This window comes from Hyla sarda, chromosome 5 (genome assembly GCF_029499605.1).
Source record: "Hyla sarda isolate aHylSar1 chromosome 5, aHylSar1.hap1, whole genome shotgun sequence".
In the NCBI taxonomy this organism is placed as follows: domain Eukaryota; kingdom Metazoa; phylum Chordata; class Amphibia; order Anura; family Hylidae; genus Hyla; species Hyla sarda.
The window spans coordinates 49,086,062-49,104,691 of record NC_079193.1 but is presented as its reverse complement, the minus strand read 5'-3'; the positions used below and the strand labels follow the sequence as shown (position 1 = coordinate 49,104,691).

Here is an 18,630-nt window from a genome sequence, read left to right as displayed (position 1 = left end):
AAATAAAATCAAAAAGAAAAGAATTTCCTCTGTAGCATACAGCTGCTAAAAAGTACTGGAAGGGTAAAGGTTTTTTAATAGAAGTCATTTACAAATCTGTTTAACTTTCTGGCACCAGTTCATTTAAAAAAAAAATAATAATTGTACCCCTTTAAACAGAGACGCAGGCATCAAACGCTATTAAAGGCTGTTCCATATGTATACCTGCAGTGTATATCACTGTATAGACATGGCGTACATCACCAGTGGGTATGTTAAACATTATCTGGTGCTGTGTGGTATACACTTCTTATTTATCTATTGCCTTTGTATGGAATGGCTTTCCACCGATCTACCCTTGGCCCAATGGATGTAGACTGAATAGAGACCTATGGATGCTTTTGACTTAGGCCCCTTTCACACTACAGGTATCATCCTGCTTTTTTTACTGCCGTTATTTTACAATAACGGATGAAAAAAGAACGGAAGCAATAACTGGTAATAACTGACCATAATCCGATATCTTTAGTTTTTTTTCTTAAAAAACATGATTTTGTTCATCCGTGTTCATCCGTTATCACCAGTTACATAGGTTTGTTTTTTTTATCAGGTTTTTAACCCCTTTTTTGTAAAGCTGTACTGAGCATGCTCAGTGCAAAAAACGGATGTTAAAAAACCTGACAGTTTTTTTGAACATCCGGTTCCCATAGACTTAAATGTAAAATTTTAATATCCGTTTTTTCACCATTTTTTTTTTTGCCGGACCAAAAATTAGTGCATGCACCGTCTTTTGTGCCAACAAAAAAACGGACATTAGTAAAAACAGACATACCTGATGCAAAATGATGGTCAAAAAAATCCCATTGACACGAATCCCCTGGTTGGACTTGATGGACGTATGTCTTTTTTCAACCATACTAACTATGAATGGGATTTTTTGCCAGCCGGTTTCAGGACTTTTTGCTGGGAGAAATAACGGAGGTTTTTTTTACAGGATGATACCTGTAGTGTGAATGGGCCCTAACTGTGATCTTTTATATTGTCTGCCATGTGTGTTTTTAGTATAATGTCCGTGTGCTTGGTCACCAGTGTTCTGCAGTAAACCACAGACCTACATAAGGTGCAGGAGACCTCATTACATCACTTACATGTGTCCTTCTCTAACTAATAATTTTCTTCTGACAGGACCATAATTACTGGATACAAGTTCACCGGTTAGAACATGGGGACGGCGGCATTCTGGACCTCGATGACATTCTCTGTGACGTGGCTGATGATAAAGACAGAGTAAGTGAAACCTTTAATTACCGAATATATGACTCTGCTCTTCTGTGATGCGTGGCGGCCCTAGGGAATGGTTTAGTGTAGTTTTTGGATCTGTGTCTAATCACTACCTGCAATAAGCAGAGTTCTAAAGTTCCAGCCATGGATTCAAGCTGTATTTAAGGGGTCTTCCCATACATTGCTGAATTTCTTTAAAGAACATTTGCATTAAATAATAGGTTATCCAGTAAAGTATTTGCATACCAGAAGTTCTGAAATTGAGTTAATATCCAATATTTTCTGCAGCTATTCAGCCTTGTTTAGAAAAAGTGGACACAGCTTATCTAGGTGGGACGAGGCCGCCCGCAGCCCTGCACAGTTATCATTTCTTATGCCAGAAAATAGCATATGTTCTGTCATGAAGCTACTTTAGCTCATAGTTGGTGTATGATTTCTGGCGCACAGGCTGTCTGACGCAAAAGGGGTACTTAAAGGGGTACTCCGGCCCCAAGACATCTTATCCCTTATGCAAAGGTTAGGGGATAAGCTGTCTGATCACAGGGGTCCCGCTGCAATCTCTCATGCAGCACCCAGCTGTCTCAGGTGCTCGGAGCGACAATAGCTCCATGCCTGAAGACTTAAGACCACAGGGCAGGAGTATCGTCACGTCACGACTCCGCCCCCTTGTGGTGTCACAACCCGCCCCCTCAATGCAAGCCTATGGGAGGGGGTGTGACAGCCGTGATAAGATGTCTTAGGGCCGGAGTACCACTTTAAGCCAGCCTTCTTATATTTAGTACTGGTGTCTGAGACTCTGGTCCAGGTCCGGTGTGGCATAAAGATCTGCCCGGCATTCCCGCTGCTGTAAACCCTCCCAATAAATGTCGTAACGAAAGAAGACTCGTGAGTGCCCCTTCTGGTTTTCTTCTAGTTGATAATTCACAAATCTGTTTAACTTTCTGCCATCAGTTGACTTAAATTTTTTTTTTTTTTAAGAAAGTTTTCCACTGGAGTACCCCTTTAAAGTATCACGCCTGTAACTTTACACACTGACCTCCAGCACTGCCCCCACAAGTCCTGCACTAGGCATTACACTGACGAGCTGTGTTCATCTTATTTGGACACTAATTTTGTGCCTTCTCAGAATCCAAGTTGGTTTCTTTTCAGCATGACAAGCTGTTCCCGTGACTTCTATCTATTTTATTAAGAGTAACAAACAGTTCCACAGCCAGAACTCTGTACTGATAAAACATCTTCAACTTTTATTACTCTTCAGACGAAGAATTGGAATCTGGCAGAAATCCTGTCTGTCAGTGGGGCAGCAATTATGTTCGTGGCACTAATGGCAGTAGGTGGATATGTACACTGCTATACACACTGAACACCAGGGGGCACCATATTATTATGTTAATGTAATAATTATTTGCTTTTTAACAGCATATAGATTCCAAAAATCCTTAAAGGGGTTCTCCACCATAAGGTGATTTTAGTACGTACCTGGCAGACAGTAATGGACATGCTTAGGAAGGATCTACGCTTGTCTTAGGGGCTAAATGGCTATGTTGTGAGATTACCATAATACTGTGGCTAACTTTTTGTGAGTTGGTATTTCCTGTTTGACTTTTCTCTTTTTGACTACAAATCCCACAATTCCATTTTCCTCCCTCCCACACATCAGCCATGCCACCCATTGAAACGTAAATGAGCTGCATCCATTCAAAAGACTTGTGGTTTTCAATCAGGGTACCTACAGCTGTTGCATTAGTTGCAGATTGATCTCTCTTCCACCAAGCGATCGCACCACCCATTGAAGCAGACAGGCTCCCTGTCATCAGCTGACTAGTGAGTAAGGTCTCGGCCCCATTGCAACGTGGGAAAAATCTGAGACAACAGTCATTTTGTATGCTGGTAAAAATAAATAGTGGAGTGAAAATCACAGAAGAATTGTGAGAAAACCGTCACACACTGGTACAGACACTATATTATGAACTACACTAACTTTACAGCCCCTGTAGCATAGTCAAATAAAAAAAATCCTGGAAAACCCCTTTAAGTATTATTTATTTTTTTTTGTAAAGAATGATATTTAATGCTGGTATAACCCTTTCACAGAAGTGGTTTCAGAATTGACGGACATTGCAGTGAAGGCTGTAATATAATATACTGCAGATAAGGAATGTTGATGGTCTGCAGCTATGCATCCCAATTTATTGGCTTAGCAGTATAGAAGTCATACATCCCCCTTCAGTACTAGTAACCCTGCCAGGCTATTCTTATTCTCCCAAAGTTATTTTTATAAAGAGATCTTATTTATTTTAGAGCCTTATTTATCTTTTATTTGGGATTGTCTCTGCTGGATTCTCAGTAGCTGAACTAAAGCAGAAGGTGCTCAGAATACTTATGTACTTACCAAAGAGTAAGTCTGATGATGCAGAAAAGGGGTTCCTTTACTGGCAGACAGAACAGAAATTCTCAGCTTATTTTTAGGCATAGTGACCAAAATATAGACTACAAGATTTCAGAATGACTGACTTAAAGGGGTTATCCAGGAAAAAACTTTTTTTTTTTTTTTTTAAATATATCAACTGGTTCCAGAAAGTTAAACAGATTTGTAAATTTCTTCTATAAAAAAATCTTAATCCTTTCAGTACTTATGAGCTTCTGAAGTTTAGCTTGTTCTTTTCTGTCTAAGTCCTCTCTGATGACACGTGTCTCGGGAACCGCCCAGTTTAGAAGAGGTTTGCTATGGGAATTTGCTTCTAAACTGGGCGTTTCCCGAGACACTTGTCATCAGAGATTACTTAGACAGAAAAGAACAACCTTAACTTCAGAAGCTCATAAGTACTGAAAGAATTAAGATTTTTTTTAATAGAAGTAATTTACAAATCAGTTTAACTTTCTGGAACCAGTTGAGATATATATATATATATATATATATATATATATATATATTTTTTTTTTTTTTTTTCTGGAATACCCCTTTAAATACTGATTAGTAAAAATATAGATAGTAAAATGAAAAAAAAATAAAATAAAATCAAAACGTGAAAAATTCTTAAAGAACAGAAATCTTAATCAATAGCTAACACTTTACTTTTAAGAAGCCTTGAAACAGGACTAGGGATCATCTTCCAAACAGACCATCTCTGGACAGCTGATACAGACAAGAATACTAGTTGGCTGAGAGAGAGGCCTATGGCATGGGTCTAAGGGGTAGTGTCTCCTTACGGCAGTGTTTTCCAGCCAGGGTGCCTCTAGCTGTTGCAAAACTACAACTCCCAGCATGCCCGGACAGCCGTTGGCTGTCCGGGCATGCTGGGAGTTGTAGTTTTGCAACAGCTGGAGGCCCCTTGGTTGGGAAACAGTGCCTCACGCAGTCTTGCAGACCAGGCAATGCTCCCTGTGGAAATAGTATGCAAATGAGCTCTCCTCCAATAGATGGCGCTAGAGAGCAAGAGTGATAAATAATATAGGTGCTTTGCCTGACGTAGAAGACCACTATCAGTCACCAAATTTCCATTGACCGAAATCTCGGACTGTTTTAGGTCCCTTTCTTGACTTTATGTAGTTAACAGCCAGCCGTGGCAATGTCTGGCACGTCTCTCTCTCTTCAGAGCGCCAATTTATAGGTATTAAGTTGCAGTGTTAGACGGCAGTTCTTGGACACACAGAAGCAGCCCTGCACTTTTACTGTATGTAATTTAATACAATATTTTACTTGTGAAACTTCATCCATTATATATATGTAATGTTGCCGGCATGTCCCGGAAGATTTCAGGAATCCTCACATGACAACTGTCACGCTCCTAAAACTAAACCCCCACCAGGGCCGTCCATTCACAGCAGGTGCTTGTGGTTTTTGGAGGGGGTCACCTATGGTATCACTAGTAACGTTTGCTGACCCTACTGACCCAAGATGAAGGAATACCTTAACGCCAGTATTCACCGTTCCCTTCCCTCCTCAGCGTCCTGCGCACTTACTCATCCAGACAATTAAACTTCCTGAAAGACGTGAAAGGAGCGGAGGACAATTTTTATTTTCTCTTTTATGACTGAACCTTGCAAGACCTGAAGTGCAGGATTTGTGAGATGAGTGAAGTTATCAAGCTGAAGACACTCTTCCTGCCTTTAGTCTATATAATCCTAGTTTGGGGGGTGGGGTGGGGTGGGGGGGGGGGGGGTGTTGGTTCCCCTCAGGTTGTCATAGTCCAACATCTAGGGCTCTGGTAGTCACCTGGGTGTTTCCCGCAGAGTTTCATAATCCTCAGATCTACTATTATTAGCTAGTAATATTTACTCCCAGGCACCAGCCCCATCCTGTTGGCAGACTGAGTATAGTGTGTGTATATATTCTTCAGGACTGTTACCCAACCTGTGACCCACCAGTTATTGTAAAACTACAACTCCCAGCATGCCCGGACAGCCTTCAGTTGTTTGGGCATGCTGGGAGTTGTGGTTTCGCAACAGCTGGGGGCACCCTGGCTGGGAATCACTGGGATTGGGAGTAAAATTTCTAGGGGCAGAGTACCCCTTTTAAGGTCTGCCAACAGGATGGGGATGGTGCTTCAGAGTAAAAGGACTTGACCTTTACAGAAACATTCTTCTTCTTGTGGTGTGGCCCTTATAATGAAGACTAACCTATTGGTTAGAACATGGCGGCTGTTTGCTTCCAGTAACAGCGCCTATCCAGTTTGTGTGGGGTTGCAGCTCTGTTTCACTGAATCCAGAAAATGTAGAGAGTGCAAACATGATGCATGCAGCCTGGCTCACCGAATGTTCCACCACCTGATGAAGGAGGTGGCTACATCCGAAACACGTAATTTATTTTTCTTCTTGATCAAGAAAAAAATCCTGACATTTACTTTGTGACTTGACTGAATAAGATTTAGCAGCTCCTGGTTACTAAGAGTCTCTTCCATCAATCTATCTCAGTGTTTCCCAACCAGGGGGCCTCCAGCTGTTGCTAAACTACAACTCCCAGCATGCCCGGGCAGCCACCGGCTGCCCGGGTATGCTGGGAGTTGTAGTTTTGCAACAGCTGGAGGCACCCTGGTTGGGAAACACTGATCTGTCTCTTGCTTTATTACAAGGCAGGTTGCCCCTGTTCCTGCGACCTTCGGGCAAAACAGTTATTTTCCAGTTCAGTACCCCATTTGATTCTGGGGGTGATACATATTTATGACCTACATAAGCGGCCATCTTAAAGGGTTACTCCGGTGGAAAACTTTATTTTTTAAATCAACTGGTGCCAGAAAGTTAAACCGATGTGTAAATTACTTCTATTAAAAAAATCTTAATCCTTCCAGTACTTATTAGCTGCTGAATACTTCAGAGGAAATTCTTTTTTTTTTTGGAACACAGTGCTCTCTGCTGAATCACGAGCACAGTGCTCTCTGCTGACATCTCTGTCCATTTTAAGAACTGTCCAGAGTAGGAGAAAATCCCCATAGAAAACATGCTGCTCTGGACAGTTCCTAAAATGGACAGAGATGTCAGCAGAGAGCACTGTGATCATGTCAGCAGAGAGCACTGTGTTCCAAAAAGAAATGAATTTCCTCTGTAGTATTCAGCAGCTAAAAAGTACTGGAAGGATTAAGATTTTTTAATAGAAGTAATTTACAAATCTGTTTAACTTTCTTGCACCAGTTGATAAAAAAAAATAAAAAAAAGTTTTCCACCGAAGTACCCCTTTAAAGAGTGATCTATTTTTCCTGTGTAGGCTCAAACAATACGCCCAGATAATACACGAGGCACCGGCCTTCGGTCGTTGGTTTTTGTTTGTCTTTGTTTTTTATTTATTTTATTTATTTATTTATTTTTTCTTTCTGATAGGGGTTAAATGTCCAAGGTCTCTCTAGAACGGTGGTCTCAGTGGCATGCTGGGAGCTGTAGTTTTGCAACAGCTGGAGGTCCACTGTTAGGAAACCACTGCTCTAAAATGCCCAGGTTTGGTAACATGCCATGCTTATGTACAGTACCATCTCTTAAAGAGTTTATCCAAACAAGATGTTAATCTTTTGGGTATGGTACATACGGTTGATGGCCTATTAAGTATGGGGAGTGTCTGTAACATCTATACATTATCATACATTCAGTGTAAACCTAGGGTGAACCTGGCCTCATTTCTTATTTACTTTTTACAGGGTGTGGCCGGGGGTAAAGCTTTCCCCATACCTAAATCCAAACTGCTAGAAGACAGTCCTTACATGCCCCCTAGTGGCTGCACTGGGCTATTGCTGAACTTGTGTACATATTATTAGCGAACATCCTGTGTACATTTTGTTTTTTTTTATTTTTGTTTTTATTATTCTTAGGTGTACATTGTGTATGTGTGAAAACAGAACTCGGAACTAATAATCGTGTGATAATGTGTATTTTTATTTTATTTAAATTGATTTATAGCAATAATGGTATTTTCTGCATGTGGCATGTACTGTCAGTTTCTCCATTTTTAACATTGTTGATGTTTGTTTAGAATGTCATATTTTAGTTGCAGATATGAAATACAATGTATACCTCTCCTTGTGTTTTTTACTGAATGCTGCCATCTAGTGAATGATCTTTGTATTTACAACTAAAGTTTGCACTCATACATTTTTTATTTAATGCAATGTTGCCATGTCACCAGCAAAAATCAATTCTTTTTTTCCGTTGTTGAATGTCTCTTCCTTACATTCCCTTTCCATATCAATAGGGCTTATTAGTGTCGAAAAGGGGATCCCTAGCGAAGAAACAGTGTTTTATGGCATTACTTAAAGGGGTACTCCACTGGAAAACGTTTTTTTTGTTTAATCAACTGATGACAGAAAGTTAAGCAGATTTGTAAATTCTATTAAAAAAAATCTTAATCCTTCTAGTACTTATAAGCCTCTGAATGTTCCACAGGAAGTTATTTCCTTTTTGAATTTCCTTTCTCTCTGACCACAGTGCTCTCTGCTGACACCTCTGTCAATGTCAGGAACTGTCCAGAGCAGGAGAGGTTTGCTATGGGGTTATCCTCCTACTCTGGACAGTTCCTAAAGTGGTCAGAGGTGTCAGCAGAGAGCACTGTGGTTAGACAGAAAGGAAATTCAAAAAGAGAAGAACTTCCTGTGGCGCATACAGGAGCTTATAAGTACTGGAAGGATTAAGATTTTTTTTAATAGAATTAATTTATAAATCTGTTTAACTTTCTGTCATCAGTTGATTTAAATAAAAATGTTTTACAGCGGAGTACCCCTTTAAATGTGTCTATGCTGACATAAAATTGTTGCGTCCTTCTAATTCCCAGTTTAAGGGTTAACTGCCTAAGGAATACACAGGCCTGGTAAATCTGGTCTGTTACATTTAGTCACATTTTGAAATCTGCTGCCCTGTGTTTAAAGGGGGTTATCCAGGAATCGAAAAACAGAGCTAATTTCTTTCAAAAATAGCTTTCAGTCTGTCTACAGGTGCGGTGTGGTATTACAACTTGGCTCCATTCAGTTCAATGGAACTGAGCTGCAGAATCGCACCCAACGTGGAGACAGACGGGGAGTGGTTTTTAAAAGAAATCAGTTCATTTTTTTTTTGATTCCTGGATAACCCCTTTTAAGTGCAACCATAAATAGCGCTCATGTGGCGGGGTGGGGGAATGTGGGTTGTTGGGGGTATCGCGGTTTATAGCTGTACAATCAAGGTCTGACCTATAGTTGTAAATTTTTGTGCAGGTCCATTCATTCTCATTGGGAGGCACAGAAATAGCCGAGTACTGTGTTCAGCTGCTCCCATAGAGAATATATGGAGCAGCGTCACACTTGCACAGCCAGGTTGCACCATTCTAACAAGAGACCCGGCCCCTAGTTCTGGAAATCAGTGGATAGGGAGTAGCTTTGTAGCTTTAAATGGGGTACTGCGGTGGAAAACAATTTCTATAAAAAAAAAAAATCTTAATCCTTCCAGTAATTAGTTGCTGTATACTACAGAGAAAGTTGTGTTTTATTTATTTATTTATTTTTTGTTTGACTACAGTGCTCTCTACTGACACCTCTGTCTGTGTCAGGAACTGTCCAGAGCAGGAGCAAATTCCCATAGCAATCCTCTCCTGCTCTGGACAATTTCTGACACGGACAGAGGTGTCAGTAGAGAGCACTGTGGTCAGACAGAAAAGAACTACACAGCTTCCTCTGGAGCATACAGCAGCTGATAAGTACTGAAAATATTAATATTTTTAAATAGAAGTAATTTACAGACCTGTTTAACTTTCTGACACCAGTTGATCAGAAAAAAAAAGTTTTTCACCGGAGTACCCCTTTAAGTCTATTAAGGTCTACCACAGTGTTTCCCAACCAGAGTGCCTCCAGCTGTTGCAAAACTACAATTCACAGCATGCCCAGACAGCCAAAGGCTGCTCCCGCACAATCAGATTAAGACTTTGAAACAGAAGTAATCTGCAAATTTATTTACCTATCTGGCACCAGTTGTAATATAAATATATACACACACACATATATATATATACCGTATATATATATATATATATATATATATATACGGTATATATATATATGTGTGTGTGTGTGTGTGTATATATGGCCTGACGAAGTGCCGTGAGCACACAACGGTCTGTCGCCACCCACATCCCCCCCCACACGCCAGATTCCCTCTCCCTTGCTGTACCTGTCTATGCATTGTTACTGAATAAAGAAGACGGTGATTGAAGATTGTATGGTGAGTGCTGCGGCATTTTCTTGCTTCTATGATTATTGGATTCATTTAAGGACTTTCTGATACGCTTTGCACCATCGGAACTTCTACCGTAGACAGGTACTACTTATCACCCGTACAGCTTCTCTCCTCCCTAGCCTGGTACTGGTGTCGGTGCATCTACATCAATATATATATATGTATATATATATATATATATATATATATATATATATATATATATATATATATATATATATATATATATAAATATGTGTGTGTGTGTGTGTGTGTGTATATAATGTGTGTGTGTTTTCCACCAGAGTACCCCTTTAACGCCTCAAACATATTTTGGCACTAGTAGACTACGTTTGGTCCAATAACATGAATGTATCTCGTTGCCATTATTCTCACATGTACCTCAGATGGAGGCGAGGAATGTGATGTAAATGAAATTTTAGATACATTCAATTCTAGACTCTTTCCAAAACCCTGTAAAATCCGAAAAAAGAATGTGACCACTTGCTGTGACTCAGATTTTCTTTTCCGGCGCCGTGTCACGTTGCGCTATGCTAATGAACAGTGTATTATTTTTCCTTTGATTTTCTATGACGCCGGATCTCTTACATGGCGCTGGAAGGCAATTATTATAATCTGGATCCATTATGTGTCTTTTTGATTTGGACACAGACCCCCCCCCCCAAAAATTTTTTTTTTTTTCCTAATTGACTTCAAAGTTTTTCCTTTCACTTTCTTGACAGAGTAATTATATACAGGGTCTGTGAATGTTCTTGCGTTGGGTGTAGTTATTAAAACTACCTCTAGATGGAGTCGTTTACTTTTAGATTTTCCTTTTTATACTGGTTTATAAAGAATTTCCAGTTTTCATCTTAATGTTTTATTTGCCCGTTAATGGAACTTAATGTATAGGAAATAAACAGCCATTATCTGTCATTTTATAAATGATTGTGGCCTTTTATGAGTTCGTAGGTGATGTAGTCATGGAATGCATTGCTCATATAAAGCTGCCAACGCATTAGCTGCGTGTTTGTGACAAGGGCACAGCATTAGGAGACATTGGCCATCTCTGTACATAATGACTAGTCTGCTTTTACTATAAGTTGTTTTGCTGTCACATAGTTTATGTAATTGCTACTTTATATTGTGTGTGACAGCATTCTGGTACTAAAATAGAATTAAAAAGTATAGATAAGTACTTACATAAAAGTAAACTAACTTACTGGTGGAACCCATAGAACAGTGTTTCCGAACAAAGGGGCCTCCAGCTGTTGGAATACTACAAAAAGCTGGAGGCACTCTGGTTGGGAAAAACCGTCATAGAGGAATTTTCAGATAAACCGTTATAAATCAGTCATAGGGACTTATCTAGAAATTGTTGGGGGTCTCTGCAGTAGTGCATTGAGACCTCAACAGATCAAAACTTCTGACATGTTTGCATGAGGTGCAGTGAAGAGAGAAGCGATCACCCGTGTCTCTTCCGCTTCATATTAGCAATCATTGGGTTTAATCACCCAGATCCCAACCTATCAAAACTTTTGGTCAGTATCTGGGTGACAACTCGGACAGGGATGCTTTAAAGGGGTACTCCACTGGAAAATATTTTTGTTTTTAAATCAACTGGTGCCAGAAAGTAAATTACTTCTATTAAAAAATCTCAAACCTTTCAGTACAATTCAGCTGCTGTTATGATCCACAGGAAGTTTTTTTTTTTTTTTCTTCTTCTTGAATTTCTTTTCTGCCTGACCACAGTGCTCTCTGCTGACACCTCTGTCCATTTCAGGAACTGTCCAGAGCAGGAGAGGTTTTCTATGGGGGTCTGCTCCTACTCTGGACAGTTCCTAAAAGGGACAGAGGTGTCAGCAGAGAGCAGGCAGGCAGAAAAGAAAGCAGAAAAGAAATTCAAAAAGAATAGAACTTCCTTTGGAGCATAACAGCAGCTGAAAAGTACTGAAAGGTTTAAGATTTTTTTAATAGAAGTAATTTACAAACCTGTTTTAACTTTCTGGCACCAGTTGATATATATATATAAAAAAAAAAAAAAAATGTTTTCCAGTGGAGTACCCCTTTAAATAGAACCATCCTATCTCCTGCCAGGAGGGGCTGAACCGGTGGATGTATAGTTTTGTGGGAAAAGACAGAGTATAACCTTCATTTAATAGATTTGAAACCTCTGCTAACTCTGGGCTGGAGTTCCGGTGTGAGGTGCAGAACTGCGCCCCATGCATTTTTACGTCGGCCCCTTCCCTCTGAGATTTCCGAACATACAGCGAGGGGAGGGGTAGGCAGAGCTATGTAGGACGCAGTTCTGCACCTCCCTCAGCCCCGTACAAAGCTCCCTCCTCGTCCCTCTCTCCTCGTCCCTCTCTCCTCGTCCCTCTCTCCTCGTCCCTCTCTCCTCGTCCCTCTCTCCTCGTCCCTCTCTCCTCGTCCCTCTCTCCTCGTCCCTCTCTCCTCGTCCCTCTCTCCTCGTCCCTCTCTCCTCGTCCCTCTCTCCTCGTCCCTCTCTCCTCGTCCCTCTCTCCTCGTCCCTCTCTCCTCGTCCCTCTCTCCTCGTCCCTCTCTCCTCGTCCCTCTCTCCTCGTCCCTCTCTCCTCGTCCCTCTCTCCTCGTCCCTCTCTCCTCGTCCCTCTCTCCTCGTCCCTCTCTCCTCGTCCCTCTCTCCTCGTCCCTCTCTCCTCGTCCCTCCCTCCTCGTCCCTCCCTCCTCGTCCCTCCCTCCTCGTCCCTCCCTCAGCCCCGTACAAAGCTCCCTCCTCGTCGCTCCCTCAGCCCCGTACAAAGCTCCCTCCTCGTCGCTCCCTCCTCGTCGCTCCCTCCTCGTCGCTCCCTCCTCGTCGCTCCCTCCTCGTCGCTCCCTCCTCGTCGCTAGCCCCACAACCACAAGTAGAGATTTTTACAGTCCCGCTCCCACAGTCCCCTGGACGTAGATTATCACAGCTGTCAAAATCTACGTCTAGAAGCGGGGCTGTGAGAATTGATGTCCTCCTGAAGGAGGGGTGAAGAGGAAACCATGTACGGGGGCTGAGGGGAACTGCGTCCTGACCATCTCTGCCTTCCCCTACCCTCGCTGTATGTTTGGAAATCTCTGAACAACTGAGGGGAGGGGCCAAAGTAAAAATGCATGGGGCGCAGTCCTGCACCTCACACCGGAAGGTCAGTGGGTGGTCCTTTTCAGTGATTGGCAGCTTTCCCTGCATGAACATTCAACAAATAACTGTCGTTCACTGATTAAGACCGCCCGCTGGACTCCTAAGCCCAGAGTCAGCAGGGGTTATAAAATAATAAAATAAGAGTTCTCCTAAATCTTAGTAGGATATCAATCTGCTCGGCTCATCCTGCTCTATAACATTGAATCCGACGAGCTCTAGAGTACCAAATACATTTGTTCCCAGTTTATTAAAGAGGTACTCCACTTGCCAACTTTCGGAACATTTAGTTCCCGAATGCTGTGTGCGCACTGCAGGGGTCGGCCACGTCCCCTTCCCAAAGACTTGCATTGAGCGGGGAGTGGCACGATGTCACAAGGGGGCGTGGCCGACCCTCGCAGCACACGCACCGCGTTCAAAACTAAATGTTCCGAACGCTGGCCAGTGGAGTACCTCTTAAAGTTGAGGTAGAGTTGGAGGTGAATATGACTGCGGGATCAGACTACACAGATCATGTTCGTAGTCTGTAGCCATGGAGATACGTAGTGTAGAGGAGCGGTTGGGGTTATAGCTGTGATAGGTTTGCAGCTTTCTGTTCTAGCTCATGGAGGGGGCCCTGGGTGGGAACTACCTTCATGATGTTTATACGAACTCATAGGTGATAATGGTTTTGCCTAGGAGACCTAAAAAGTTTTAGGAATTCCCTAGAAAATAATTTTTGAGTGGTTGCCCAATGGTAAGTGCCTCTGTCCTGTTGTCTATAATATTTATATAAAGAAGATGGTCCCACTGCTGTGGGTGAGGAGTTTGCAGTTTTGATATCCAGACTTTTTATTTTTAATGCACATTTTCCCATGATATGAGCAATAACTGAGATTTTACCTAGGAAACGATCATTTCTAACCACTGCGGCGATTTCAGCGGCCGGGTCTGTATGTCCACAGTATCCAGGGCTTGAAGTGGCTTTTCACTTTACTGAGTAGGTGGTGACCCCCAGACGTACACGTTAGTTCTGTACGGAGTGTGGGTGGATATTGTGGTTACAGAAGTATTCTGCTTAACACAGAGTTTCGGTAAAGAAACATGTAGGGGTAGTGATTTTGGCTTCTGTTTAGCACAGACTGTTCCCTGCTCTATAAGGAATCAAAAGAGAAGCAAGGAGGTGAATACTTCCGACTAGCAGGTCTTTTCTCTCTGTACAGCCAGGCTAATCCTGCTACCACCTATGATGTAAAACAGTGTTTTCCAACCAGTGTGCCTCCAGCTGTTGCAAAACTACAACTCCCAGCATGCCTGGATAGCAGGTCTTTTCTCTCTGTACAGCCAGGCTAACCCTGCTACCACCAATGATGTAAAACAGTGTTTTCCAACCAGAGTGCCTCCAGCTGTTGCAAAACTACAACTCCCAGCATGCCCGGACAGCCTTCGGCTGTCCGGGCATGCTGGGAGTTGTAGTTTTGCAACAGCTGGGGGCACACTGATTGGGAAACACTGATGGAAAGCTTCATACGCCCGCTCCATGTTTGGAACAGCTGGCTGGCACAGAGGGGGGTTTAGCTTGGCAATTAAGGTAATAATCATTGAAATGTTCTTTAGAGAACACCATGAAACATTAAAGGGGTATTCCGGGCAAAAACTTTTTATATATATATATATATATATATATATATATATATATATATATATCTCAACTGGCTCCGGAAAGTTAAACAGATTTGTAAATTACTTCTATTAAAAAATCTTAATCCTTCCAATAGTTATTAGCTTCTGAAGTTTTCTGTCTAACTGCTCAATGATGATGTCACGTCCCGGGAGCTGTGCATGATGGGAGAATATCCCCATAGGAACTGCACAGCTCCCGGGACGTGAGTCATCAGAAAGCAGTTAGACAGAAAAAAACTCAACTTCAGAAGCTAATAACTATTGCAAGGATTAAGATTTTTTTAATCAAAGTAATTTACAAATCGGTTTCTTTCCGGAGCCAGTTGATTTAAAAAAAAAAAAAAAAAAGGTTTGGCCTGGAATACCTCTTTAACTCTTTAGGATACCATTTAAAGGAGAAGTGTGTTCGGAAAATTTGTGAGTATCCAGTTTTAATGGATGTGTTTTTAACCTGGATCCTTTTTATTTTTTCTTATATTCAATTCATATAAATCTCTGCTTATTCTGGGCCTGGAGGGCTAGTGGGCAGCCTTTCCTTTGTAGTCCAATAGGCGGTCCTGGTTTGATGATTGACAGCCTTCCTTATGCAAGCAAGCAATAGCAATTAATAGATAGGAGTCCAGTGGGCGGTCCTACTCATGTGTATAATCACCAAATGGTATTGCCCACTGAATGCCCAAAATTATCAAGGATTTAAATTAATGAAGTTTTTCTGGTAATTTTTCTATAAATAAAATAAACTATCAATTGGCACAGATGGCCTTTAAAGGGGTACTCCCGTGGAGGAAAAATTTTATTTTTTAAATCAACTGGTGCCAGAAAGTGAAACAGATTTGTAAATCACTTCTATTAAAAAAATCTTAATCCTTCCAGTACTTTTTTGGGAAAAGAGAAATTCAAAAAATAAATGCATTTCCTCTGATGTCATAACCACAGTGCTCTTTGCTGACACCTCTGTCCATTTTAGGAACTCTCCAGAGCAGCATATGTTTGCTATGGGGATTTTCTCCTCCTGGAGAGTTCCTAAAATGGACAGCAGAGGTCAGCAGAGAGCACTGTGGTCATGACATCAGAGGAAATGCATTTCTTTTTTGGATTTCTCTTTAGTTTACAGCTAGAGATGAGCGAACTTACAGTAAATTCGATTCGTCACGGACTTCTCGGCTCGGCAGTTCATGACTTTTCCTGCATAAATTAGTTCAGCTTTCAGCTGCTCGCGTGGGCTGGAAAAGGTGGATACATTCCGAGGAGATTCTTTCCTGGAGAGTCACTGGAGCACCTGAAGGCTGAACTAATTTATGCAGGATAAGTCATCAACTGCCGAGCCGAGAAGTTCGTGACGAATCGAATTTACTGTAAGTTCACTCTTCTCTATATACAGCCCTTAAAAAGTACTGGAAGGATTAAGATATTTCATTAGAAGTGATTTACAAATTTCTTTAACTTTCTGGCACCAGTTGATTAAAAAAAAAAAAGTTCTCCATGGGAGTACCCCTTTAAGGTTTATTGCTACTTTGTCTTAGCCATCCTGTACACTAGGGCCGTACTACTGAGCGATAGGCACTCCATGATTGGTACCCAGATTTTATCTTTTAAAAGCAATGCCTTATGGGAGAATACCTCCATAATATGAAGCGTGCCAAGATACATTTGTCAACACCCCACACCTGTTGCAAAACTACAACTCCCAGCATGCCCGGACAGCCAACGGCTGTCCGGGCATGCTGGGAGTTGTATTTTTGCCACAGCTGGAGGCACACTGTTTGGGAAATGTGGCTCTAAATATCCCCCAAAGTGGATGTGCGGCATAGGAATACTAGCAGCAGCAAGTTTATGGGACAATTCACCGACGTATCTAAACATTGACAACGTCACTTAGATTTAGCAATAATGTCTTCTAAAGTTGTACAGGAATTTTATAAAAGCGCGCGAGTATCCTAGACATCAGCCAGATAAACGTAGGGGCCCGATGTAGATGGATGGGTTGTAGATCCACCACAATGCTTTGGCAATAGCAGTAATTGTCTAGTTTTCTGGGCTTTGTCCAGCCCCGGTATGTGGACATAATAAAGTAACATCAGTTATTTCTCCTCCCTACAGAGCGCCATAGGGCTTTTTTATTTATTCATTTATTTATTTATTTTCTTTCTTCCACACTCACCAGTTCTTGAGCGGATTCCAACCTCACCATAGGCGTTTGCATTTGTTGCTGGAGGGTCAGCAGGATTTATGAAAATATAAGCAGTATGCTGCAGAAATCCCAACAGCTTGCCTGCTCCTTCTCCTCTCTCCGGCTCCGTTTTTTAATGATTAATGTGCGTCTGTCTCTTTGCCGCATGTTTATATGAAGCAGGCACACGTGCTCCGTCTCGGGGCTCGTGCAATTTTCATAGAGCATCTGTTCTCCAAACCGAGAGCATTAACAAGGCCCATAATATGGCCTAGCAGATAGTACAGCAGGGAGTTACCTGGGTCCTACTCCCCTCTCATCCGACAGATTTGTACTCCTCTCACATACGTTTAAATAGTCTCCGCGTTCTCGCTGTGAGCATTATTAATGTGAGGAGCAAGGCCTGCAGGATTTCCAACCGGGAATAGTTCATCGGCACCAGATGGGTAATTGCTTTTATTAGGAAACGCTTGGAAACACCATTTGGGTAGCGATAGGGATACAGAACAGTTCACACTTCCAGGGGGATTTAATAGAAGGGGGCTGCTGGCTTCCAGGGAGTCGGCCTGTGTTTTCTGTTCTTACATTGGATTTAAATAGTGAGACAGTGGCAGAAATGCTGGTCAGGGATTGCTATAATTCCCCAATGGTCCTGTAATACGTAGATACAATGTTTTACGAAGCGAATATCTCATCCAGGGAAAGCTGAGTCAGAGTCTGGAATTCCAGGATAGTGTGAAATACCTAACAGGCCATAGCTGCTGGCAAACCTTTTGATAAAGTTTTGTTTTCGGACTGGATTTTTATGGACTGAAAGGCAGGATTGGTAGTGGTGCTTTTCATTACATTCCCGGCCAGTCCGGGTTTTCAGCATGGCCCAAAATCATCACAGGTGCTGAAATGGGCCCTGTCAGATCCAAAAACTTTTTATATGTTAAAGACTATTTTGTAATATGGTTGTTTAAAAAATGTTTGAATATTTCATAAAGAAAGTGGCTCCTGAAAATCCCACCACTAGGGGTCCCCATACCTGCTGGGACACTAACCAGTGATGCAGCAGCATGTTTCTTGTCCAGGAGTCATTGACAAAAGATAACTCATGGAAAAGGCTGCATGAGCAGATACACCAATCACCTCACACCACAAGGGAGGGACACACCCCCTTTCCCCTGAGAGGATTTCTAACAGTGTGAGCTAAAGAAAAGAGGGATTTTTATAATAAACATTGGTGATAGAGGCATAAAAATTAGATGTACATGGTCAGGATTAGGTACTGAGTAACATCATTTTTTTTTCTTGAGATCAAACAGGTACGTTTCAAGACAGCTGGTTAATGACCATAAGTTCAAGGTAAAACTCAGTCTGCAGTGGAAAACTTATTTTTTTTTTTTCTTTTTTTTTTTTGTCATGAACTGGTGCCAGAAAGTTAAACAGATTTGTAAATTACTTCTATTTAAAAATATTAATCCTTCCAGTACTTATTAGCAGCTGTATGCTACAGAGGAAATTCTTTTATTTTGGAATTTCTTTTTTTTCTTGTCCACAGTGTTCTCTGCTGACACCTCTGTCCATTTCAGGAACCCTCTGTAGCATACTGCAGCTAAGTACTGGAAGAACAAATATTTTTTTTAATAGAAGTAATTTACAAATCTGTTTAACTTTCTCCCACCAGTTGATTAAAAAAATAAAAAAATAAATAAAAAAAATGCTTTCCACCGGAGTAGCT

General features: G+C 41.6%; 1 protein-coding gene across 12 annotated transcripts in view; it reads left to right on the top strand.

Annotated features, from left to right (window-relative positions):
* PARD3 (par-3 family cell polarity regulator) overlaps nt 1-18,630 on the top strand; it is a 613,817-nt gene that overhangs the window by 70,262 nt on the left and 524,925 nt on the right. For all 12 annotated transcript variants that reach the window (XM_056519476.1, XM_056519478.1, XM_056519469.1 and 9 more), the window contains exon 2: nt 1,165-1,266. In XM_056519476.1, the coding sequence (XP_056375451.1) occupies nt 1,165-1,266 (102 nt within the window). The remainder of the gene's footprint in view (nt 1-1,164; nt 1,267-18,630) is intronic.